This window comes from Tachysurus vachellii, chromosome 13, assembly GCF_030014155.1.
Source record: "Tachysurus vachellii isolate PV-2020 chromosome 13, HZAU_Pvac_v1, whole genome shotgun sequence".
In the NCBI taxonomy this organism is placed as follows: domain Eukaryota; kingdom Metazoa; phylum Chordata; class Actinopteri; order Siluriformes; family Bagridae; genus Tachysurus; species Tachysurus vachellii.
Genome location: NC_083472.1, coordinates 7,512,619 through 7,538,841, shown reverse-complemented (window position 1 = coordinate 7,538,841; position 26,223 = coordinate 7,512,619). Strand labels below are relative to the sequence as shown.

The 26,223-nt window shown below is 38.0% G+C and overlaps 3 protein-coding genes across 4 annotated transcripts in view; 2 read left to right on the top strand and 1 right to left on the bottom strand.

Annotated features, from left to right (window-relative positions):
- Positions 1-17,886, top strand: part of nrg2b (neuregulin 2b) — a 55,979-nt gene extending 38,093 nt beyond the window's left edge. Inside the window, exons 4-11 of the mRNA XM_060885994.1 lie at positions 3,771-3,891; positions 8,433-8,491; positions 9,743-9,766; positions 11,265-11,367; positions 11,994-12,123; positions 13,385-13,518; positions 14,529-14,744; positions 15,415-17,886. Coding sequence (XP_060741977.1) covers positions 3,771-3,891; positions 8,433-8,491; positions 9,743-9,766; positions 11,265-11,367; positions 11,994-12,123; positions 13,385-13,518; positions 14,529-14,744; positions 15,415-16,051 — 1,424 coding nt within the window. The 3' untranslated portion in view covers positions 16,052-17,886. The remainder of the gene's footprint in view (positions 1-3,770; positions 3,892-8,432; positions 8,492-9,742; positions 9,767-11,264; positions 11,368-11,993; positions 12,124-13,384; positions 13,519-14,528; positions 14,745-15,414) is intronic.
- Positions 17,887-18,973: 1,087 nt separating this feature from the next.
- si:dkey-160o24.3 (N-acetyllactosaminide beta-1,3-N-acetylglucosaminyltransferase 2) lies at positions 18,974-22,693 on the top strand. 2 transcript variants are annotated; one of them, XM_060885998.1, is made up of 3 exons: positions 18,974-18,999; positions 19,515-19,617; positions 20,864-22,693. In XM_060885998.1, exon 3 carries the CDS (start codon positions 20,867-20,869, stop codon positions 22,205-22,207), a length of 1,341 nt encoding a protein of 446 aa, XP_060741981.1. In that variant the 5' UTR covers positions 18,974-18,999; positions 19,515-19,617; positions 20,864-20,866; the 3' UTR covers positions 22,208-22,693. The 2 variants fall into 2 exon arrangements, with proteins under 2 accessions (XP_060741981.1, XP_060741980.1); XM_060885997.1 differs by lacking the exon at positions 18,974-18,999 and having other exon boundaries at positions 19,017-19,617.
- A 79-nt stretch (positions 22,694-22,772) lies between these two features.
- Positions 22,773-25,992, bottom strand: eif1ad (eukaryotic translation initiation factor 1A domain containing). The gene is made up of 5 exons (XM_060885999.1): positions 25,838-25,992; positions 24,655-24,769; positions 23,613-23,721; positions 23,427-23,535; positions 22,773-23,319 (listed from the first exon to the last, which is right to left on the bottom strand). The coding sequence occupies exons 2-5, from the start codon at positions 24,739-24,741 to the stop codon at positions 23,070-23,072; spliced, it is 555 nt and encodes a 184-aa protein (XP_060741982.1). The 5' UTR covers positions 24,742-24,769; positions 25,838-25,992; the 3' UTR covers positions 22,773-23,069.
- Between the last annotated feature and the right edge of the window lie 231 nt (positions 25,993-26,223).

The window sequence follows — 26,223 nt, the reverse complement described above, 5'->3', positions numbered from 1 at the left end:
CATTTATATTTTCTTATCTCTAAACGAGTAGTAGTGTTTAGCCCTGCTAACCCAGTTCTACCAGCAGCTTCTGCCACAAACACTGACATAAACAAATTTTTAGAAACTGCTTACAAACATTGTCATGCTACAAACTTTTTAACATGACATTGCTTGTGTCCAAAAACATGTGCTGTGACATTACAGTGCATTTGATTCAGTACATACTGCTTGGCCACTGATACAGTACCTACTCATCAGTAAATATGTGTAGTATGGATGTAGTCAGGACATATAATATCAACCATGTTGGACAGTTTTTTCCTGTTTAAACCTTCAACAAGTTATTAGTTTACCGTATTTTCTGCACTATAAGGCGCACCTAAGAGCCTTAAATTTTCTCAAAAATCAGCCATGCGCCTAATAATCCGGTGCGCCTTATGTGTGCACTGAGTTCCAAAAATCTGTAAAACTGTTGTTGTGCGACTTTGGTAAGCGCTCCGCTTGATTGTCTGTCAGATCATTTCCCGCTGACACAGGGACGTAATACATACACTACGTACGCTGGCAGCGATAAACAAATCAGAGAACATTATGTAATACGTACAGTACGTACGCTTACCTCCGGTAGGTATACTACCGGTATGTTGCAAAACATCATTTGTTTCTTCCTAACCATTATGCGCTCCACACTCCTGTCCAGTAGGTGGCGGTAAATGCACCTTAAGTTGGTTTGCCATCAATGAATCTATGGTTCGGAAGTGGAGGAAGCAAGAAAATGAACTGCGCCAAGTTAAGAAGACACAGTAGATGAGGACTTTGATGGATTTGTGGGAGAAGATTGATTAAAAAATAATGTGTGTGTATTGTTAAATAGTAGAATAAAGTTCAACTAAACTCACTGTTTTGCTTCCGTTACCTTTTTTGTAGACCGTATGTTTTAGCATGCGCCTTATAATACGGTGCGCCTTATGTATGGGTTAAGTACAAAAATAGACCCCGTAATTGAGACTGCACCTTATAATTCGGTGCGCTTTATAGTGCGGAAAATACGGTACTCAGATGGTGCCCTCAGTCATTTTTGATTCTCACAGCTCTTTCAAGTCACCCCCATTGGCTTACGGGATCCTGCAGAGTCTACTGGTTTCATTCTGATACTGCAGAATGTCAGTGGAAGCGTGTGGAAATTTGTCACATATTGTTATATGAATATAGAGAATTCAGACACACTCCTCTATACTCACTCACTCACTCACTCACTCACTCATCTTCTACCGCTTATCCGAACTACCTCGGGTCACGGGGAGCCTGTGCATCTCAGGCGTCATCGGGCATCAAGGCAGGATACAACATGGACGGAGTGCCAGGGCACACACACACTCTCATTCGCTCACGCACTCACACACTACGGACAATTTTCCAGAGATGCCAATCAACCTACCATGCATGTCTTTGGACCGGGGGAGGAAACCGGAGTACCCGGAGGAAACCCCCGAGGCACGGGGAGAACATGCAAACTCCACACACACAAGGCGAGGCGGGAATCGAACCCCCAACCCTGGAGGTGTGAGGCGAACGTGCTAACCACTAAGCCACCGTGCCCCCTCACTTCTCTATAGTAGAGTATATTTAGATGGTCAAATAGACAGATTAGATTGGGGGAAAATTATTTTTGGTCTGCAAATCTGCTTGATAACTTATTCATATATATTTCAAGTTCTAGGTGGTCTGTTGATGGAATAAATCGGAAAATCTTGTTCATGATCAAAGGTGTCAGATGTGACTATTTCCCTGAGTCAAATCAGTTTGCATCTGTATATATTGTGTGAAATAGTGTATAAATTCCTTCTCCTGTCCTACTTAAACACTTTTATGCTTGGTCTGCTGTATATTCAATTAAATTCTGGTTTTTTTTTACTGGCCTTGAAGATATTTTTGAATATTTGTCATCTTGATGGTTGTTTCCTTGCTTTAACAGTGCTCATATAAGAAGGACAATTGGTAACTGAAGTCTGCCATATCATGTTTGGGCTCTGTAGTATCCTGTTTCTCAGCACCATGCTTGGTAAATTAGCTCTTCTCTGTAGGGGATGTTCCTTAACACTCCAAAATTAGTGCAGCTCACTGTCCCACTGAAGTCCTCTGTTTGGCTACATGGCACAATAGAGATTTAGGGCCTTTTGTGATCATAGCAAAACATTTAGGTAAAAAATTGCATGACAGAAGGATTTATGGTATTTTGGTGACAGAGGCTAGCTTGGAAAGAGTTGGTTGATATTTAATATTTAATATTAATATTTTATCAAGAGTTCATGTGTTGTACACCTCCTTTTGTTATGTGTACATGTGTACATGTGTGCCTGCCTGTCTATATGTGCATCTGAGATTCTTGTTAGGTCAATATATCAAAAGCAATGGTTAAATGTTTGTAGGATTTACATGGAATTATCTTAGCAAATGAACATTTGGAATTGATCCAAACAGGGTCAAGGTCAAAGCAAGGTCAAATGTCTGAAATAGTTTTTCTTCGATTACTTCCTTCTGTTTGCTACCTGAGGCATAAAAGTTAGTAGCAAGAACTAGACAAGTTGGCAGCGACGGCATGGCCAACCACACATGAATATTTTAGTGGTAAAAATAATGTCTGATATACATTTAAATAAATGCTTTATGTCTTCTAATGCAACTGTATGGGAATTCAAACTTCATGTAATGTGTATAGTGAATAATTCTTTGTCGCTAAATTGGCAATAAATCTTTGTATTTAGAGTTTGTTTTTTATTAGTTTTGTTAAACATTTCAACTCTATGACTTTAAATTCTTAATATAGTACAGTATGAACTAATTCACCGCCCTATCCAAGATGTTTGTTATTATTTGTTAAAAATAAAAGACTAGCCTATTACATTAAGTTAGTATTATCCGAAGTAGCCTAATAAGACTTATTTGGGGTGGGAGAGGACTTTCACCTGAATTCAATACAGTTCTATTTTGCCTTTTTTGTATTGTTCTTGTTATGAAGGGCTTCACTATAGAGAAAAATGTTCACATTTTGGCACAAAGTCAGTTTCAAAAACCTCAGATTTGAATCATGCACCATCGATTGTATTAATCCACTCATATCACTGGAGGCACAGACCAGAATAAAGCAACTGGTTAAAAAAAAATTGGCTTACATCCAACTGCAATAGCAGTATGCCAGTATTATTCCATTAAGATAGAATTGCATGAAATTAGAGCCCTTTAATTGTGATTTGTGGCTTTCCCAAGCACTGGCAATAACTATACCACACATGATCTCCTCACGTCCAAACTACTCAGCTTGAAGCTACTGTATACAGTGTGCTGATATTCTGTGGCATCCCTGACCCGATGGCCAGGCGGCTCCGGAATGACTTGTCAGTGTGTGGAACTCAGCCTGTGTGCATATGTGTGCGTGCGTGTGTGTGTGTGTGTGTGTGTGTGTGTGTGTCTTCCTGTCCTGAAGCCATACTGTAGGAAAAATGTTTAATAGTGATTTTTGCATAATTGTGTTATGAAATATGTTGCCATATGTCATATAAAAGATATACAGAATAATTACAGCAATCTTAACACCGTTTTTTTTCATCACAGTAGCTGAGTTATGAATTGTACAATGTGCCTCTGGCAAGGATATCTTTGTCGTTTTTTGCTTTTGGGCTTGTGGTGACTCACTCCTTTATCCTAGTTACTCAGTGCAAGCAGTAGCATCCTGTTTCACAACTGATTGCCACACATGCTGATAATTATATATGTGTGTTTCTCCACAGTAACTACCACGCTGTCTCCAGGCTCCAGCCATGCCAGAAAGTGCAATGAGACGGAAAAGGCATACTGTGTCAATGGTGGTGACTGTTATTTCATACATGGTATAAACCAGCTGTCCTGCAAGTAAGTCATACCCACCCTAAAGCACCATTTTTTTCTCTATGATTGTTCATTTGTTGTTAATATTTTTTTTTACGTATTATTACAGATTATACTTATACTGCCTGTCAAAATTCAAGGACACCTTGCCTTTTTAAAAAAAAAATTTAGTGGTACCAAACGCAAAGCTGTACAAGAGAGCAGCATTTATTTATTTGTTTTTGTGAAAAGAGTCAGTGCTGTTTGTAATAGAATGGCCTGTTCAGTTTTCAGACTTTAACCCAATCAATCTGACCTGGAAGAAGTTAGATTAAAGTGTTTGAGAATGGTGAGAAGGCCGCTGCACAAACCTATGAGAAGCCCTGCAAGAGGCTTCAATCTCAGAAGAATATCTAGAAACCAACACTGAAGGAAGGTGTTTGAGGTGCCTTATGAAGGAAGTAAGGTGTTTGATGATCGTATAATATTAAGTTGCAGTTTATTATGTTTAAAAATAGAACTAGACCTTGACAAATTTATAATTTCAAGGATACTTTACAACAAAACGTGATTCACAAATGGACAGTGTTAGTTTCAGGTTTCAGTTTACATTGTTTGGGTACTGAAATGATCTACACAATGTTGAGGTATATTTCAGTTCATTTCCATTTTATTTGTATAGTACTATTAATAGTGGACAGTGTCACAGAGCAGCTTTACAGAAATATATACATTTATTCGTAATGGATTTTAGATTTATAGATTTATCTATATAGATGAGCAAGCCAGAGGTGATGGTGCCAAGAAAAATCTCTGAGATGATATCTGAGATGATATGAGGAAGAAACCTTGAGAGGAACAAGACTAAGAAAGGAACCTATCCTCATTTGGGTGACAATGGATAATGCCATTATATATAATTTCCCTTCAAGAACTTCGTACTATATGGTCATGCTCTTGTGTAACCAGGAAGTTCTTTATAGTTTAATTGTTGAAGTCTAATTGTTTGTGCAATTGCAGTCCTATAGCTATTCTTGCAACTGTAGTTTTAAGCCGTTATAATAAAATTGTTCATGTTCATCCACAGTAATTTTATGTATCTCTAGTTGTCCATTTTGGGAAATTCTCATTCCCAAGTGATGAAACTCCAACCAGATGTTGGGCATCAGTATGGATCAGGTAGATCCAGGAAGATGAAGGGCTCAGGATCATTGATTTCTTAGGAGTACAATGTGTAGCTAGAGAGAGAGAGATTCTGTTATCAAACCATACATCAAGCATTAAAAGCTGCTTCTTTAATTGCTTTTTAGTTATAATAAACCCGTTACATATTATTTACTATGACCAAAAAAAGAAAATAGTCATTTATTAAAAAAAATAAATTTTAAACATTAGGTGTCTATAGATTTTGACAGGTGGTGTTGTTAAGTTTTGATCTTGTAACTCACATAATGATCAAGTATCCTTTGATTATTGCCTACTTTCATTTAAGTCAGCCACTCAATGCCTCTTCTATTGTTGTATCTGGGTAGTTCTTTCTTCCTCCTCTCTCGTCAGTGATTTACTTGAATGATATAATTGATGACATTTCCTCATTCTGTTTGGACATGAAACCAGTGATGATTTGATTCCATGAGTAACATGTCTTTATTTCAAGCAAATTTCCTTAATATTTTCACAGCCTCAATGAAAACAAGTAAACGTTTCAGGATATTTTATTATTCTCTTTTATTTTAGATTATTATTTTATGGCCTTCTCATTCATGTCTGGGTGCTCTGGAAGTTCACAAAAAATACCATGAAGTTTCATGATGCTTAAAATAGACACTTTTTCTTCCCCTGTTTAATGGCGTTCAGGGTCTGCTAGAAACATTGACAATATCTGTGTTCTCAGAGAGGTGCTTAAGACACTTCAGATACACACTGCTGAGTTCAATAGAGCCCAGTGCTGCATTTCAGGCCTCGAGAGGGAGATAGAATAGAAGACACTGAAATCAGCACCCCATCTGGAAGAGAGAAAAGAAGGGAAGAAAACAGACGAACGGTCTACAATGTTCTCTGCTACCCCCTATTTCTTGCAGTCACCCCTGCTGGGAAGTGAGCTGAAGGTGATACAGTGCTCTGCCTTTAGTGGACATGTCGTAGCAGACGGCTCAGATTTACGATGCATCTGCTCTTATTGTGTTCTGTGATTAAGTGCAGGGTCTCTGTGGGAAAGCCCCGCATTAACTCTACTGTAGAATCAATATTCCTTATTCACTGCATAGGCAGTTAGACTGGTCAGGGCTCTTAGGCTTAATGAATGTATTTAAGATGAGCAATATTCTTATTTGATATATAAGCATCATGGTATGGAGAATGGTTTACATAGGCTTGCATAGCCATCTATTCACTAGATGACCTTTATTCTTTGTGTGCAATGCAGTGGTAATTCTGAGAGGGTCACCCTAAAAGTTTACCTTTGAAAATGTGTGCATGTGAATAACTAACTAATAAGCACTATCATCCGTGTGCATGTGTGTGTCAGCAACCCGAGAGCCAAATTAAATGCAGCAGTTCCATTGACCTCTGCAGTAAATTCAGAAGAATAAAAGAAGGAAGGAACCCTGTACTTTTAGAAACTCATAATGCATAAAATGTGGACGCTCCCAAAAAGGGAAGGTTTTTCTGGCATCATTGCTCAGCTTTTAGGGAAATTATTCTTTTCTAAAACATATTCTGACATCTTTATCATATTAAAGTTGTACTGGTTTCTGGCTTAAATGCAGACTGCATAATTGGAAGTTTATGAGGAAGGCTAAGTGTAGTATATTGGTGAACTGTGTTACATCAGTGTAACCTTTTCTTTGGATTTCACCATGGTTTCTAACACCTCTGCAGTTCAGACCATCTGCACTGCCTAAATGCATTCAGCAAGATTCTTTAAACATCCACTGTTGAATGGTTTAAAGTAAACTGAGTAAAGAAATATTTTTAAATGGTCACATCTTGGATTTATAGACTTTGGGCACTAAATTCACTTTTTTCAGTTTAAAATGGAGAGTTTTTTAAGTTGTTTGTTAAAATTGATTTGGACGGTGCTACAGATGTGTTTGTGATTTAAATCTCTTTAAGATGCTGATTTAAAATGCTGATTATTAAAGAATATTAATCTGGTAACCGAATTGTCTATTTACAAGACAAGCATTCACACATGAAATGATTTTTATCTGCAAGTTGCCAGAAGGCGTTCCTACTAATGGTTGCCATAGTAATAACATTTCTCAGTTTTCCTCTAAAATAAACCTTCTGGAGGGAGAGTGTTTGTACTGTATATAAAATTCACCAGTGTATTGAGTACATGTATCATAACATATATGATGAAGGAGAAGCAGTGTGTGTTTCACTCCCATTGGATAGTCGCTGCACCGAATTGCTCTATAAAACAACTTTGTAGTGTCACCGAACAATGACCTCTGGTTACTTTGTCTCTGTGAGTCACTGTATGTGTGAATGTAGCATAAGACAGCTAGACAAATGACTTAATATTCATAATGAACACAACGATGGAACCTTTTTATATTTTGACGTTTGGCTGCGGTTAATTAAATTGTGTGAATATTGTAATGCAAAAATAATATCCAGATATTCTATATATATTTTGAGAATTGCACACTAGCTTACGGGCAGTTCACCAACCAACATTTTATTTACTCAAGCACGAATAAACAAAAATATTTGTACAATTCAAGGCCATTTACATTACTTGGCCTCTCCACAGTGCAGTAAAACACTGTACATGTGAACATCAGCCACGATCAATGTCAGTAAGCACAAACCACTAAGAGAATTTAGTGTTCTGATACTGTTTTTTTGAACCAGCATTTCTTCTTTGGACTGCGAGACAGCCCGAGGTTCAGACAAGCGGGTGTATTTCCAAACTGTAGCCTAGCACAGCATAAGCAATCAAGTGAGTGCAAAGTGGTCTTAGATAGAACGAGGAGAATGTGTGTATATAAATATTCAAGGATCCTGGTATTTATATATAAGTGTACATGCATGTAGAAATGCATGTAGAGTTTATTCTGATGGATTCAATTATGTGTTCTGGGATAATTTAAGGCTAGACTGAAACTGTAGCATGGAACAGTCTGGAAGCTCATGAGATTTCTGAATGGTAAAGCAAGGACAATCTGAGCCACTACTGTGACACCTGCCCTTCTGAAAATGTGTTTATTGACATGGACTAAAATGAGTCTTCCCACTCCCAGACTCCCTCCACAGGTCTTTCTTTAAGTCCCACGGTGATCTTCACATCATCAAACAGAACTACTTTGCCTGTGGGCTGTGCTCTTGTTCTAATTTGGTGTTTCTCTCTCTCTCTCTCTCTCTCTCTCTCTCTCTCTCTCTCTCTCTCTCTCTCTCTCTCTCTCTCTCTCTCTCTCTCTCTCTCTCTCTCCATCTCTCTCTCTCTCTCCTTTCTCCTTTTCTCTCTCCCTGCCTGTTATGTGTCTGGTCCTCTCCCCTGCCTTTTCTCCTCTCCTCTCCTCCTCCCTTCCTCTTGTTCCCTTCTTCTCCCTTTTGTGGTTTTGTTGTCCCTCCATCAGGTGTCCAAATGACTATAATGGTGATCGCTGTGAAACCTCCGTTATGGCCAATTTCTACGGTATGTCCATTTCGTCTTCCTGTACGTCTGTCTGTCTGTCTGTCTGTCTGTCTGTCTGTCTGTGTGCCTGTCTCTCTGTCTGTCTGTCTGCTTAAAGCTGCATGCTGCGTATGAGGTGAATGCACGATGTCTTTGTGCTTCTCTGTGTCCTTTCACTCCTTGGTGTGTCTTCATTCAGTTGTTTTGTTGATTTGACTCATAAGGTACATGTAAAATGCACATGAGTTTAGATGTGAACTGAAGCCAAGAGACAGGTTTCCTTTTATTTCATTGATCCAAATTTATTGTGGAAGATCCTTAAACTGTAGCACAGTAGGAAAGAGACCATTACAATGCATGTGTAGCGAGCTTTACAATACAATGGCAGCATTTTCTTTTTTCATGCCGTGTTCTGAAGAAGACATTTTGTTAATCAGAAGGAGTTTGTCTGAAGCTGGCTGATATAGCATAAAAGTTTTTTTGTTATTTGATACAGAGTAAAACGAGTCACACATTTTTTTGAGAATCTATATGAAACTAATCTTATTAACATGGGAATGGTGTAATGTGCTGTGTGTTATGAGGCCAAAGGCATGATGCATGACCTCTAACCTTTAACAACCAGCATATCTGACTTTTATAACACTCACTGATTAGATCCATCCAAAGAATCTTGCATGCTGTTGTGCTACACAAAACCTCCACATTAGCAATAAGAGTGCTAGCCAACTTGGGTAGCATTTTGAGTATAGTAAGTAAATGCTGTAAATAAATGTACTCATTTTACTGTTTACCTATAAATAAATAGAAGCCATATTCTCCATGTCTTCACTCATCTGTACTCAACTGTGTCTTTTTGTGTTAGAGAGTAGTAGTTATTATCTTTACTTTTTCTTTCTTTTCTTTTTTAAACAAAACTGATTTCATTTACATTTGACTCTATATTCTTATATGTTTACTAAAACCCCGGGAAGTTAGTAAATTGAACATTTAACATTTTTTTGTGCCTATCTGTGTGTCTGCATGCATCTGTGCAACTTAAATATTATAATAATTTGCTTTTTAATTGGGAAAATGGAGTTGGCCACAGTATGTCTGCATTGTCTGTCTGTTACTGGAACTTACACCCCTTCACGTCAGTGTCTTGAAGCAAACAGAAACATAACAATTTAGCATTTTTGACCCATCGAACTGAACAAGTGGACATCTTTATCTGAAACCTGTTTTTTCTTTTTTTTCTTTCTTTACATTGTCAACTTTCTGCATTGGCAGAGCATCTTGGAATTGAAATTATGGGTATGGAACTATTATTTGTTTGACTCTTAGTTTTAAGGAGTATATAAGGTCACATCAGTCTCTTTTCTCTGTGCCATATCAAAATACCTGCAGTGATCCATTAAAGTACCGATGAAGACAGTAAGCACAGTAATTTGTACCATGTAAATATACTTAATCTACTGTAATATGTCCATTTATGTAGATATATAGTAGAAGCTTAAGCCAAATATTGATTTTTTAAAAAAATCAGTAGTTCAATTCAAAGTACACCTCTGATCAGTGAAAAAAAACCATCTCTACTCTTCTGTCTACTGTCTGCTACAAGACTTTATAAGCCACAACAGTCTGCTAGATTAATGTAGCTAAAAGTAGAACATCATAATTGTGGGCCATTAAAAACATGAAATAAACTAACAACTAAATAAAAGACAAAGCAGAATGACAGATATTTAGATACAAACAAGCTTCCTGAATAGTATTTAGTTTTATTTCTCTGTGTTATTCACTTCCTGTAACAAGCATGCAATGCGATATCAGATGAAGTTTCAACATTTGACCTGGGCACCGCGTCCCCCCACATCATCTCTCCTCCTTTTTCATCCCCCTCATTTCCCTCACTGCTGTTGGTCACTTCCTTCTCCTCAAAGCTCTTGTCCTCTCTCTTGTTCTCCCTCTCCATGTTCTGTGTGTTCTCCTTTGTCATTGTGGTCATCGCCTGCCCTCTGGGGCCTCAAGTTTAACGCCAGACCAAAAAAAATGTCTTCAAGGTACCTTTGTAGAGGGTCTTCATAAAGCCACTTGTTTTCATTAGGAACTGTCTGACCATAAAGAATATAAGCCATAAAATACTAGCTTTAGCTGAATTAGTCAGTTTGATACAGCACAACACAGTTTTATGAACAACCCTCTTTGTGTGCATCATAAAAAATGCTGTTTGTGTGTTTTATCCTCACTTTACAGGCATGTACTGTAAAAAAAAAATGTATATATATATATTAAAGCTTACGCTGCTTTATCTTCCATTTATCTTTCACTAATGATGTCTGTAGGCCAGTGTGTTATTGGGACTGCAGGAGAGGCACAGTCCACTGCTTATGAACACTTCCCAGAGAAATTGCAATGTTATTGTTTTCTAAGTTTGGCAGATTTAGTGCCATTACGCAAGGATCCTAGAACTAGCATAATCGGCTCTAAAAATGCAAGAACCTGCCACAAAGTTTTAAAACTTTATTTTCTTATAGCTTGGTTATAAGATCACCCTGAGGTCCCAATGAGTTCATAGAGCTGTTTGTCATATATCAGTTTATGTTTATTCCAAATGTATACATTGTTGAATATTTTATTTTTTAAAATGTAGTAATCATATACAGAGTAATCAGTCTAGGGTTATCAGATGAAACTATCAAACATTTTATAGCATGTCTGCCACTGATTCCGATGTGTGTGTGTGTGTGTGTGTGTGTGTGTGTGTGTGTGTGTGTGTGTGTGTGTGTGTGTGTTATTCTTATTTATTCAGAGGCAGAAAAACTGTACCAAAAGCGGGTCCTGACAATAACAGGCATTTGTGTAGCTCTGCTGGTGGTTGGCATCGTGTGTGTTGTTGCATACTGCAAAACCAAGTAAGTCCAGAGAAAGAAGCTTGGCACTCACCAAAGTGATGGTCCTAATGCTGGAGAACTGAAATCAGCCTAACCTTTGTACTTGATTGTCTGGATCTGGATAATAAAGCAAACCGATGTGCGCTATATCTGTAAAGCATAATCAAATCTGTAAAACACAATCTGTGTTTAGGATTTAGGAATATAATCATTTTATACTATTTTTCTTGAATGTCGGGTACATCATATTTATTGGAGCTATTACATTATTTTTTTTCCTAATCTTTTCACTCACAGAGAGAAAAGCACTTCCATTGTGCTGAAACAAAGATACTAACATATTAATAGCTCTAACATGGTTTACAAAATATTAATATGTTTTTTGTCAAGGACCTAATTTTGCTAACTTCAGCTGTAAGGTATTCTATGAGCTCAATGAGCATGAAACTTTACTGGAGCATCTGTAGAAGCTGAACCTGTAAATATTAATGAACATAAAGAACATTATCAAACCACAGATTCCTCTACTTCTCTGCTCTGACAATATAATCCTCTTTAGATCCTTTTTGTGATTTATTGATGAGGAAACGCTTCTGGCAAAAAAAAAAAAAAAACGCTTAGTTTTAAGTGGAATAATATCTCTGCAGGAAACAGAGGAAGAAGATGCAAAACCATCTGCACCAGAACATGTGTGTAGAACACCCCAATCGTATGCTGGCAAATGGACCCAACCACCCAGGGCCTGGTCCCAGCCCAGAAGAGATCCCTATGGTCGATGTAAGTGTGAATCATTACTTCAAATCTTTACATTATATCCAAATTGTTCTACTAAATCTAAAAACATATGTTATTACATACAACAAACCTCCGGGGACGTCCATTACTTTGCAAAAGTGCTCTGTACATTTACTTTACAGCATGTAGCAGACTCCCTTATCCAGAGCGACTTAACATTTTATCTCATTTTCATACAACTGAGCAATTGAGGGTTAAGGGCCTTGCTCAGGGGCCCAGCAGTGGCAGCTTGGTGGACGTAGGAATTGAACTCACAATCTTCCGATTGGTAGCCCAACACCATAACCACTAGGCTACCACATCCCACAGTTTCCTGAAACCACTTTACTTAGGGTGCAGCCTTAACCAAGATGCTACCACATCTGTACTCACAGTTTCCTGAAACTTTACTTAGGGTGCAGCGTTGCTATGTGGAGGTCTACATGCTGATTAATCATAATCATGTTAAAACCCAAAACTCATTTGAGGCATTTGTGAATGCTCCATTTGATAAATGTGCTTCATCCTCCACATAATCCTCCACCATCTCTCAGCGTAAGAGGTAGGTATACAACAAGACTTTTCTGTTCTGGCACCAAGGTGGTGGAATGAACTTCATTCAGATGTCCGAACAGCTGAGTCACCGGCTATCTCCAAACGACGGGTGAAGACCTACCTCTTCCTGAAACACTTCAACTAGCACACCTGTTTGTTCAGAAGTTAACAGAGGTTTTGGTTGATGGTATCCAAAGTCTGTAACCTAGTGAACCTGCCAAATGCTGTAAATGTAAACATAAGAGACAGTCACAAAAATAAAGTCACAAACATGCAGGTGAAATGGAATATTCAGGTAAATATAACTGTATGACTGGGTTTAAATTTTATCTGTAGGGATTTGGGTGACCTTAAAAACTTATAGGTAAAGGACTTATAGGAATGGATGGAATTTTACAGAAAAACAATAATTATGTCTTTTAATATTCAGGAAAAAGTGAGTACACTTTTCAAAAGATTATATATTAATAATAATATATATTAATAATATATATTATTTGGTTTGCTCAAGCTACTGATCTTTTCCAGTTCTTCTATTTTAATATGTTTGCTTTGTCCTTTTTGAGATATAGTAAGGAATTTGGCTCCTAGGTTTGTATTTCTTTGTGTATTTTGATAGCAATACACAATGAAAATGTTCTTTATGAAACTGTAGCACGTACAACCCGTCAAAAATCCATATCTCATCTCATATCGGTCTGTGTTTCAGTATATCTCTAAGAATGCCCCAGCCACCGAGCGAGTGATACGACACGGAACTGAGACATCGGGCAACTTCTCGGGCAGCCGGATGTCCTCACGGTCCCACCACTCCTCTACTGCCACCCACGCTTCGAGTCACCGGTATAGACCCTGCCTATCTAACAGTAGCTCTCTCTCTCTCCCTATTTATCCATTCTGCAGGGCCCTCATACATACCTCAGACATACATCCACCCACATTACAACTTCACCATCTGTCTCCTCTCCCTATTTTCTCTTTCTACACATAGTCCACTACTAAGAGGTTTTTCGTTTAAATAATGAAAACTAAAGAAATTTTTACAACAATATTTCTCCAACAAGGATGAAATTTTTTTTTCACAAATATATTTGGAGCTGCTTAAGCACAGATAACTGCATCGTTAACAGGTGTTTAATTATGTTGTTAAGAGAAATCAGCACTTAAGGAAAAAGTAAAGTGTTTTTCAACCCACATCTCTATTCAAAGGCTTTGTTACAGCTATATGTGTACCACAGACAATAACTAAAACATGTTTATCTGTATTTTGAAAAAGTGGAACACCGTTTTATAAAAAGTAAGAAATCTGTAAACATGCCTATATAATGCATGTACAAAACTACAACTCTTGAACACTAAAGCCTTTAAAATGATGCAGATATTAATGAAGGTCTTACTAAAATATTTGTAACTTTTACTTTACTATAGTAATAGTAATTCTAATTAAATATACCTTCCCTGTGTTTTTTTTTAGCGCTATATGGCACATTTCTCTCTAAAATTCCTATCTGATAAGGCAGTCTGAAATAAAACCTGAAATAAAAAAAATATACATAATTGGAGTTTTAAAAGCCGTTCTGTGGTACGGATATAATTCAGCATATTACAAGCATTCATTTTTATATTTGATTGTAATGTGTGGCATTGCAACAGAATTAATGATTAGCTAAACTGTTAAATTGGACATTAGAACAAATAGGATATTCAGATAAATTACAATTTCTCTTAAAGCTAATTATTACTTTAGGCTGCTACTGTGTTATCCCATTTATCTTCTCTTTCACAAACTCACACACATTTCTCTAAGCATCTTCTCGAATTAACCTGATGCTAAAATATCCTGAATCCCGCAGGCATGAGGAGAGGACATGGAGTATGGAGAGGTCAGACAGCATGAACTCGAACTGCCACTCGGGGGCACTCTCTTCCTCTGTGGGCACCAGTAAATGCAGCAGTCCAGCATGTATGGCTCGGCATGCAGCACACTGTGGCTATTCTGAGCCTGCACGGAGCCCCCTGCAGTACGGAGAATCATTCGACTCTCTGCGGGACTCACCTCACAGTGACAGGTGATAGAAAGGGGAGGTGTGAACATGTAGACTATATACAACCCAGGAATGGGTTTATGAAACCATTATGACATGAATAAGACAATTTTACAGATATAAAATTGTCACTTTCCTGGCTTGGAAAACTTGAACGTGAATTTGTACTTTTGGGAGTCAATTAATAATACACATGCTGAGTGGTGTTAGTTTGAAATTAGCAAGCAGGTAAAAATAAAATTATGAAAAAGGTTTTAGTGTGTGTGAATGTAAGTGTGGTAGTCATGCTTGGAAGTCCAAGCTGAGGTTAATCCCTCCCAACCTTCCACATACGTCAAGTCTAGATCAACAGTTATTTATGTAGCCTATTCACACAGCACAGCATTCAAAATATGGTTCAAATCTAAATCCCTGTCAAAGCTGAAGTCTTATAAATCTCAATTCATATAAAGTCCTTAAGTCAGAGTTAAGTCTAAGTCCAGGACTGGATTTGAGTACATCACTGTTTTGAGTAAATCTATAGAGAGACGTGGCCATCTAAAAAGAAATATGCCCTTCCTATTCCTTCTTTTCCTTTATATCCTCTCCACTTTTCTTCTATTTCTTTTCCTCTCCATTCGACATTCCTTATTCTTCTTTGCTTCCATTTGCCTCCCCTTGCTTCCCTCTCCTCTTCTCTCCTCTTCCTTCCCAGGTATGTGTCAGCATTGACCACGCCAGCCCGTCTGTCTCCAGTGGACTTCCACTCCTCCTCACTGCCCCAGCAGGTGCCTACCTTCCAGATCACGACACCCAATGCCAGCCATGCACTGTCCCTACCGCCAGCTGTAGGCTCCTACTCACCTGGTGATGACCAGCCACTCCTACGCCGGCCAAGACGTACACGTAACCCATACCACAGTGAGGTGACTGGATCTCTCCCGTCTAGCCCATACCGCCTTGCGGACAATGAGGACTACGAGACAACACAGGAGTACATGTCGTCCCGTGAGAGGCCGAAAAAGAGTGGCAGTGGGCGACACTGGCACAGGAGATCACGCCTCAATGGACACGTTTCCCAGCGTGCCAAGGGGCCAAGAGACTACAGCTCGCAAAGTTGCCTGTCGGACAGCGAGTGGGAGGAGGAGGAGGAGATGGATGAGCTGGGGCATGGCGAGAGCACGCCTTTCCTCAGCATGCAGAACATGAGCATGAACAACGAGCCGGCCACCATCTACCGGCCCAATGACATGCGGACATACAGCAGTACAGCGCGCAGCACGTCACGCTCAAACACACACACAAACAAACTGTCACAGTCACGGTCCAAACCAGACAATGCACCCCTTTAAATAAAGAGCAGTGACGAGGACAGTGAAACAACATATCTAGGAGAGAGAGAGAAAAAATGATATATGCTATAGACCTGCACCTATAAGAAATATTTTTTATTTTATATAACAGACAGATATTCTAAACAAAGGAAATATTTATTTTCATTTCAGCAAAAATTGTCTACTAGCTAGCAGCAAAGACTTTTTTATAGGGGGGAATATTTATATGTAATTTCTGTTCTTTGGTTTACAGCATTACGAAGAAGAATCACGTGCCAATTTTTTCACAACTTAGAAATAGAATAATATTGTGGTGCCTTTTGCTGTATGCCGATGAGGGAGGTTCCGTTGAGTTTTTTGTAGCCTTTCTTAAAATGGACTCCTGGGTTTTATATAGACATGTTTTTTTTCTTGTTTTCTTTTTACTTTGTTTGTTCAGGATCTCCCCATTTGAACTGTGATCTAATTCTGACATCATGCAATATGGGAATCACTTTTATGTAAGATGTTTGTTTACATAAGTAGGGGTCCACATACTGGTCATTTTCCCAAGGCATATATACAATCACCATGGGCACACTGTTTCCTGTTTGAGACAGGAAACAGTGTGTTTGTGTAGACATTCTAAAGCTTTCTACACAATGCCCCCTCACACTGGTTATCACATGTTGTTTGCAGGTCTGCAGGTGTTCATAGGGCATTGTACTAAGTCATGGTACCTGCCCCGGTGTTCAGGGTTTTCAAAATGGCATTGTGTGTATGTCCAATGAATGTGTTTACTCTACTGTATGTAAGAGAAGGGTACCGTGTATGTATTTGTGTGTTTGAGTGTTGTTCTCTCTGTGTGTGCATGTGAATGCTAGGCTGAGTCGGTCTGTATCTGTTTGGTTTTGTCGGTATGCACCTACTTGTTGTGTGTTGAAGTGTAACAGGCACTAGTCTAAAGGTTTGGGTGTGTGTTTGTATATAAGTGTGATCTTTCTGATGGGTTTTGTCATAGGGGAGCTCTGACTCTCTGTTTCCAATATGTTTGCTTTAAAAGAACAGAGAAAGGTACACTGGTGACTTTGCCACTACCCAGTGGTGAGATGAGCTCATTGCACTCTACCCTTCCTTCCATGTGTAGTGTTTGGCAGTGGCGCCACCTGCAGATGAACTAGTCCAGCCTGATTCTAGCCTACATAGACATATCCCATTAGCTCACACGCCCCTGTTCCTATGCCAGCAGCTTAAAGCCGCAATGTGTCTCAGGACTTTCCATCCAGAAACCCACATGATCCATACACGCTTCTCACTCTCAGATCTGATATGAAACTCTGAGAATGATACCACTCATATTTTTGCTCATTTGTGAAACCTGTAGAAAGTCTGTGATGACCTGACATTTTTAAAGTGCTTTTTCTGCTGCGCCCTCTCTCTTTAGTTGTGTTTGTCTGTATGCAAGCTGGGAAATTGCTGTTAGCATACCTGGTTTGGGCGTGCTACTTTAAGCGAACAGATTGTGAAATGACCTAAACACTCAGTCCAGCAATGTTACACCCAAAATGTCCTATCCACACTCAAACACACCCACCTACACACCTGTATCCACATAACATACACTGTGTCCTTGCATCCAAATACATTCCCACACACTCACACAAAGCTTCTCCTGACTCACAGATTTCCTTCATTCCTTTCTCTCTCTCTTCTCTCGTTCTGTTCTTCATCTGTCTGCCTGTCGAGGCTTCCCTTTTTCTGCATGTCCTAGTGGTTCTGGTAGATGGGTGCATGGTAAACGCAGCAACCGAGTTGTCTTCACACGGTGAAAGTGTACTTTTCATTTTGACATCCAGCAATAAACCCCCTTTTTTCATGCCCATTCTTGACTTGGAATATGCTAGAAATTTTTGCAAGTTTTCTCAGAAAATAATACTTGTACAAAAATCAAACCACTTGTTCATATGGAAAAAAATAAATCTTTATTCCTACCATTTTAAAAAAAAATACTAATTTGTCATATTTATGTAATGTTTATTTGCTTTTTATTAATTAAAATGTCCACACATTTAGATTAATTCAGCACTGCTAATTATCTTTCCTACACAACTCACAAGACTCACAGAATTTCTTTCTGCACCATTAAAAAAGGGTAGGTACTCCACTATTCTGAACTGAGGCCAAAAGATATACGTTGATAAAAAAAAAGTTTGACAAAAAAAAAAAATCTCACACAAATATATTGTCATATAAGAAATGGCATTATGTGACCCAAAGTTGGTTTGTGTTCTTTATCTGAATAGCTCTTTTTCTGGAAAGAAAGGAATGCAGCATGACCTGTACGAATCTTTTGATTGTTTTATAATGTAATTGTTTTTAAACGAAAACTCAATCGTTTCCACAATTAGATATAAAAATAAGAAAAGTAATTTTTACAGATTTTACATTAAAAGTTCCACATTTTTGAAGCTCAGCCCAATTTTATATAGTTGATCTTAAAAAAGTCATAGCAATTTTATATCTTATATACAATTTATATATATATACATACATGTGTGTGTGTGTGTGTGTGTGTGTGTGTGTGTATTATACACAGACACACATACGTACAGTACAATTGTATTAAAAATAAAAATTCGTCTAAATATTTTCAGGTTTGATAAAACTGCATGCAAGCTTGGTACTTGCTTTTATTTGCCAAAAGCACATGAATAATGAAAAATATTATTTTTTACAAAAATAAAGATACATGTGGGGAGAAACAAATCCGTATGTAATACAGTATATACCTTGCTTTTCTTTATTCTGCTTCTCCTTTAGATGTCCCCACAGCGTCATTTCAGTGCTAGTAGTCTTTTGAAAACGTTTGATTTGGCACAGGATTTACGCAGGTATCCTACGTGCCGCAACAGTCTCATTCCTGACGTGCCATAGATTACATTATTCCTTAGACGTCAACAGGTTTAGTCTCATTGATCATCAGTACTGTAGGTGTAAACTTATTTTAAACGAGGGCACTGGGGTGTTTTCTTCTTCTTCTGAAATGAGAGCAGCATCTAAAAACAATCTATGAACCCAATCATAGACCAGTTCATGATAGAACATAATAGATAGATGATAATCATCTGGATTTGACCAAACGTTGCTAAAGTTACTCAAACCATGTGTAGTCACTGCAAAGTGATATAGCAAGCTCTTATATTTAGCCTGCATGTTTAATTATTCGATGTAGCTAGACCAAAAATACCCTGCCACGCGTTACTCATTTAACATGTCTGGTTATTTAGCTCGAAAGAGCTCATAGCTCGAAAATTTCGTGCTTTTCCGGTTTAGTGATCAGGATTTACGGCCACGCGCATTTCTCAAGTAGTCAGGGATATATGCGCACGCGCTCCGAAGAACGCTGGTTGATTGTATATATTCTTTTAAGGCGCGTGTACAATTCGCTTTTTGTTATTAACTTGTTTTCAGTATTTTGTTACTTTTCTCCTCTTCGGAACAGAGTTAACCTCTAAGACGAGGACGGTAAGGAATTTAAAAGTTTAGAGAGCAGGAGTTTGACGAAAGGACCTCGGTTTGTTTGTGCTGAGGCAGTTTAAAGCTCGGTATGTATCTGTTTATTTACTACTGGTCAGTGTTTAGACACTGTAATGTTCTCAGACATTTTTGAGACCAAGTGTTTAACTTTAATAAAATAAACACCACTTTTAGGCTGATAAAATCATACAGCCCTTGAGTTACATTTGACACTTTCTACAAACCAAATATCTGGTTCATTTTCTAGTTATAGAGCTAATTGTTTTTGAGTTATTGAGGTTTTTAAACCTAAACAGTTCAAATAAATCGATATCAGTCAAAAATATAATATTATTGTAACTGTAGCAACTCAATAACACACACACACACACACCCACACACCTGTACACCTGCTAAGTGATGCAATGGTCTAATTATGAGTCAGTAAAATAATGCAATAGGATTGTGCTAGAAAACTAGAAACTAAACTAGAGCTTCAGGTAATGTTATATTCAAACATCAGAATTGGAATAACTTTTTCCGATATGCTGATCATCTGTGACTTCCATTTTTTAGACACTAAGAGATTACATAGAAAGATAAGGGGGAAAAACACACCCAGAGGTTCTGAGGTCCTAAATGCCTTGTTGATGGGAGTGAACATAACAGTAACTACTATTATCAGTGTTTATAATCACGTTGAGCCAGAAAACACAACAGACCTTGAGGTGCATGGGCTACAACAGCAGAAAACTACAATCAAATTCGCAGAGGTCACAATTTTCCCCATTCTTATATTAGTTTCGAGCATTAGCTGCATCTCTGAAAGTTTACTGGATGAATAGGTCAACAGGTGTTCCCAGTAAACAAGGGTATTGAGAGTACAATAACCTTGATAATTTTGGCTTGTATTTCCACTTGTTTTCCAGTAAGAAAATAAAAAAGAATCACAAACTCTCGGGCTATAAATCTCAGATCCCTGGGGTTCCCCAGTCCCCTTTTTAAAAAAGTGTAAAGCTAGTAATATTGAAGGCTGTGTTATCTCTTTAAGATGTTCTAGTATGCTAAATCTATTTTCTGAGCTTTAAATTGCCAATAAGTATATCTAACTATGTTTAAACCAGTGTTTGTAATTAGTCCAATTGAGGCACATTTTGTTGTCTTCCAAATCCCAATCAAAAACACATAACTGGTATCACTGTGGTAGGGGCTAGGAATAGCTGAAACTGTGAAGAATCTGGGTTCCTTGAGGACTGGTTTGGGAACAAATGGAAATGAACCTTTACATTAAAAAGAAAAAGCTTGTAATTACTCATTTCTTTCATGTTGCTCAAGGTAATGGCCATTTGTCTGTGGAGATATCGGTGCCGGATCCTTCTCTGCATATGTACACCATGTATACTACTTGGATGCCTTTTTGTATACATAATATTGGCTTTAAGTTTAGCCATGGCTCACACCTACCCATCTGATGTGCAAATGACAATCGATCATCTGCCAGACGGACACTTTGTAGCCAAGGGGACCACTAATAACAACACACTGGGCGCCTACCCAGCTCAGCCGTTTTGGAAACTGGATCTGAACAAAGCAGCATTTTGGAACCTGATCCAACATGTAATGGACCGTGAGCATAACCCCATCCTTCAAGGCTCAAGAAATATCTCTGGTAAAAATATTACACAATTGAACCAAAATGGATGTTTTCCAAAATATGGGGGGATATGGAAAATAGCAGATTATTTCACTCTGCCACATCAAATGCAAAGGTTTATCATTTCCATGCACTGTAGAGACTACCAACTGCTCATCGACCCGCCAGCAGTGTGTGCCAAAACAGAAGAGCCTCCAATGTTGCTGCTGGCTATTAAGTCTCAGGTGCCTAACTTTAAGAACCGCCAAGCCATCAGGATGTCTTGGGGGTATTCAGGTCTGCTGAGGGGGCAGGTGGGGAAAGGAGGAATAGTGCGTAGAGTTTTTCTTTTGGGCAAGCTTGATGAAGAAAATAAACAAGGTATTAAAAAAGAGAGTGAAATGTATAATGACATTTTAATGTGGGACTTCATGGACACCTTCTTCAACCTGACATTGAAGGACATACTGTTCTGGAAGTGGTTCTCCAAGCACTGCCAAAATGCCCGCTTTGTCTTCAAGGGTGATGATGATGTCTTTCTGAGGACACCTGCTGTCCTGGACTACTTGTGGGACCAGGAACAGCTTCACTTAAAAAAACATGGACACACCAAAAAAATGGATGATTTTCTTGTTGGGGACATTATCACCTCTGCAGTACCTCTGCGCTTGGCAACCAATAAATATTTCATCCCTGAAAGTTTCTATAAAGGCTTGTACCCAACTTATCCAGGTGGAGGAGGAGTAATCTACTCTGGTGCTCTGGTTCCCAGACTTCTCCACATGTCCAGGAGAGTTCATCTCTTCCCTATTGATGATGTTTACATGGGAATGTGCCTTCAAAGGCTGGGGGTCAGCCCCATCAACCACCCAGCATTCCTCACGTTTGATTTTAATGCTGAAGAAGCGAAGGACCCCTGTGCCCATCACACTATCCTGTTGGTCCACAAACGCAGTCCTATACAAATATTAAGACTATGGACAGAGATCATAATACCAAGCACCGAATGTAAAAACACAACCCTTAGAACGAGAAATAAAGAATAAGATATACTTTTTATTGAACCTGTTAAGCAAAACCAGGAGTAACTTGACCTTGGGAAGCAAAAACATTTGGGTTTAACAGGTTTTGAAAGAAAACATTTCACCCTTGACTACTTTTGTTTGCTGTGAAAGACTGCAAACACGACTCACTGTTACTGATTCTGTATTATGAAGCTGAATTCCAAGAAGTCTGAACCTTAAAACTATGTAAACACAGGTGTCATTTACTGTAACACTCAAACATTTTAGGTATTCACAAAGTAGAATGATAACTTTTGTCCACCAAAGACACCCCTCTATATATAGAGAGACTGAGTGTGTGCAAACATAAAGAGAAATGATATGGTTTTAAAATGATAATTGGCACCTTATTTGCCTATATGTTTATAAATACCAACATTTGACTGAATGCATTCTTTGAATACTCAGGGTCTCAGGGTCTAGCAATTGATTAAAAAAATAAATAAATGTGATTATTATTTACAGTAACTCTTATGGATTAACTCTTGATTTCAAAAGGACATTTTCCCTTAACAAATGCTTGCAGCAAATATACATCAGATTCTAGTCTAATACAAAATAAGAAATGTTTATTGCCATATGTACACAAATAATACAAAATGTCAACACACCCGATCTTCTTGAAACATGTAATCCTATATGCATAGAGAAGAGGTCTTTAGCCACTTTAAAAATTAAATCAACTGACGATCTTGCACTGACAATTTTTTTTTAATCTGCTCCAAATTCTTTTGTTTAACATTCATGGTTCGTTTGTAGAGTCTAATGATTATATGACTATTCAAAGAAGTAAAATCTTGCAGCTTTTGTTACGGTGAACACAGGATTAGATGTACAGAATTGACTAAAAGTTCTCTTGTCCTTCTTCATCTTTGTCCTCTTTTTCATCATCGTCATCTTCATCTGAGTCTTCATCACTCTCACTGTACTGCACAGTGGCTCGGTTTGTGTTAACAAAAAGGTCCAGTTCATTGTCAGAATCGCTGTTGTCACAGTCATTCTCTTCCTCATCTTGCTCTTTGGATTTAGTCTCATCTTTCTGTGCTTCTTCCTGCAGCTGCCCTCTTAATCCTCCTGCCTCAAATCCTTTAGGCCTGTATGAAAATATCTTAGTCAGTAGATTACTAAAATCTCATATATTTATAATTATACTCTCCAATATGATATGTCAATAAATGTGAGAAATGTTTTGTTTTCTCACCAGATGCCAAGTTTCCTCAAATAGTTAATATGGTCCGTGTACAGAATGAAGTTGATCTCTCCTTTCACCTTGTCACCTTCCTCAATAGGATCAACAATCACAAAATCACCTGCCAAAGATAGCAGTGGTTAAATAAACACTGTAAATATTCCAAAGAAACCATTATAAAGCCAGTTTTAAGCAAACCTCTTTTGATCCAGATGTTCTTGCGGAACTTTGTGGGCATGCTGAGCAGAAAACTCTCACCACTCTCTGTCACAGCCTTGTGGAGGTTATTGCCATCGGTTCCTGAAATCTGGAAGATACAGAAGCATTCACTAGTTGAGCCCACAGCTTTATAGCACTCCTGATATCATGTGCCATTCAAGATTTATATCTAACTTGAGTGCCGTGTATATTGCAGGTTACTTGTGCTGCATGGCATGTCTCTTCATCTGAAGATTGTTTTATTGTAATTGCATTGGCAATAATATTTCATGACAATTGTTAGAAACAAAAAACAAGCATGTAAGCAAATTGAGGATGAGGTAGTGCAAAACAGATTAGTACTGATGTCTGTAATACTGCGGTTGCATGATGTGCATACCGTAGGAGGATGGAATAGTGCATAACAAATACAGAGCAAATATTTGACAAAGTAAAGTGACTAAGGTATTGCTGTGGTGGTGGGGGTTGTGAGGGGGGCATGAAATAGAACCAGATAAACCAGCAATAGAAACTCTGAGAAAGAAGCTAATCCACAAGCTGTCTCTTTTTGCAGATGTGGATAGACCTGTGGCATTTTCCCCAATGACAGTGGGGTTAACAAACAATGTTTTAGGTGAGAGGACACTGATACTGAGAAATTATATAAAGCGGTGGCTGGTTCAGGAGTTTCACACTAATGATACATTGAGCTCTTGGCTACATGTTGCAGGTCTCTTTGGTCAGCATCAGTGCAGCTATATGATATGATAGAGTTCACAGTTAGAAATAGTAAGATTTCTCTTTTCAGCTCCCTTGTTGAGCCTTCTTTAAAGTCTGGATTGTGTTTAGTGAGCAGTAGAACTCCTGTTACAGAATCACAGCAATTTAAATTTGGCCACTTTCTCCATCTCTATGTTGTTTATATAACAGGGAAGGTGTTTTCTGTCCTTCAGGTTTAAATGTTCTAATTTTTTCATATTTTGAGAAACAAAACCAAATAAACTTACAATAAGTAAAATATTGTAAGTAAAACAAAACTCACCTTCATAATCTGCTGTTTCTCATTAGGTGTGATGTAGTTGCCTAGAACTTCCTTGACAACATGCTTGCGCTTGGTTGCCTTGGACATTGTTGGTGATTTGTGGAATCTTCCTTATCTGTAATAAAAGATTGGATTTAGATCAATCTAGTATCCTCTACAAATTTGATGTGTGGAGAATAAACGCATAATTCTTTATTTATTTATCTTTAAACACTGTTCATCATGGATTTTTATTGTCCGTTCCCTGTTCACACCATAGAGCACGAATACAAAGAAAAATCTCTTCTGAAAACTCCTTTGTCTGAACTAATGTGTCTAGTCCTGTAGCTAGTCTCTGGTCTGACACCTTCAGCTAAATTAAACCTAAATTTATTAAGAAACCACTGAGAAAGATAATGTTTTTGGAAAAAATGATAGAATTTAAAAAAAAATAGATTAATCCAATTTTTAAAGGTTTTCTGTTCATTCTGGTGAAATACTTTACTAAGCCTGCATCTGGTCTGTGATCCTCCAAATGATGACCACTGGACTAGATAATGATAAACACAAACTGTGCTTAGAAAATGTCTTTTTTTTTTGTCCATTTTTACACATACATTGTGGAATAATAAGAAAAATGGGAAAACAGGACAGATAATTGTACACAGTAGTAATTCAGTTGTTAAAACATTGGGTTGCTGATCAGCAGGTCATGAGATCAAACCCCAAGTTACCTTTTGTAGCCCACAACCCTCAACTGTTCAGCTAAGCTGTAGATAAAACCTTCTCCTCAAATGAGCTGAATGTATTCATTATTTAAATGTACCAGTAATGTTACTGGGTCTGATACAGTTCTTCCACCGCTGTACTGAGGATGTACATTCATCAAAATATTCAGGTCCCTTTACCACAGATAGCGTGTCAGAAATTGTGACAAACTGTAAATGTCAGTAATTTTACCTTTATATAAAAACTGTAATTATAACTTAATATAATCACTGTACCTTTATAAAGTAGGTTTACTTAATATAAAATGTCATGCGACGGTTATAACATCTCTGCAGTACAAAATGCTGAGTAATTGAGTTAGCTAGATAGCCTAGCCTAGCTGTTGTTAGCCGGCTAGCTACTACTCGACTAAAATGACGTTCATTTTACAAACTCAGTAACATCGTAAAAGTCGCGATTTGTAAACGCTACATACCTGTAAAATCTTCATAAAAATCCAAAATTAATCCAGTTGTTGCTGTTTGGTACATCGAAATAAAGTCCCACACGCTGCAAAACCGCTGAACGCCTCAAGGATCAAGCGGAACTCACTTCCTGTTGCTTCCGTTTCTAGGACGTGGGTCATTGTGGGTAATGTAGTAACAGCGTCATACGCTTCGTGAACACAGAGACGACAACATACAAATGAAAATAAGATGAGAATCAAAAAAATAATAATACTGAAAAAACTAATGTATATGTAAATGTATAAAGACATAAAATAAAAATTTGAAAAATAAATAAATTGTAAAGTTGTGCTACAGATGATTAGAATGGAATAGAATGAGATGCTGGGATGTAATACACTGTTAGAAATTTTAA

Coding starts and splice junctions, on each gene's coding strand:
- si:dkey-160o24.3 (XM_060885998.1), top strand. CDS start 20,867: ATGGCCATTTGTCTGTGGAGATATCGGTGCCGGATCCTTCTCTGCATA.
- eif1ad (XM_060885999.1), bottom strand. CDS start 24,741: ATGTCCAAGGCAACCAAGCGCAAGCATGTTGTCAAGGAAGTTCTAGGC. Junction 23,722..24,654: donor AGAAACAGCAGATTATGAAG/GTGAGTTTTGTT, acceptor TGTATCTTCCAG/ATTTCAGGAACCGATGGCAA. Junction 23,536..23,612: donor GAACATCTGGATCAAAAGAG/GTTTGCTTAAAA, acceptor TATCTTTGGCAG/GTGATTTTGTGATTGTTGAT.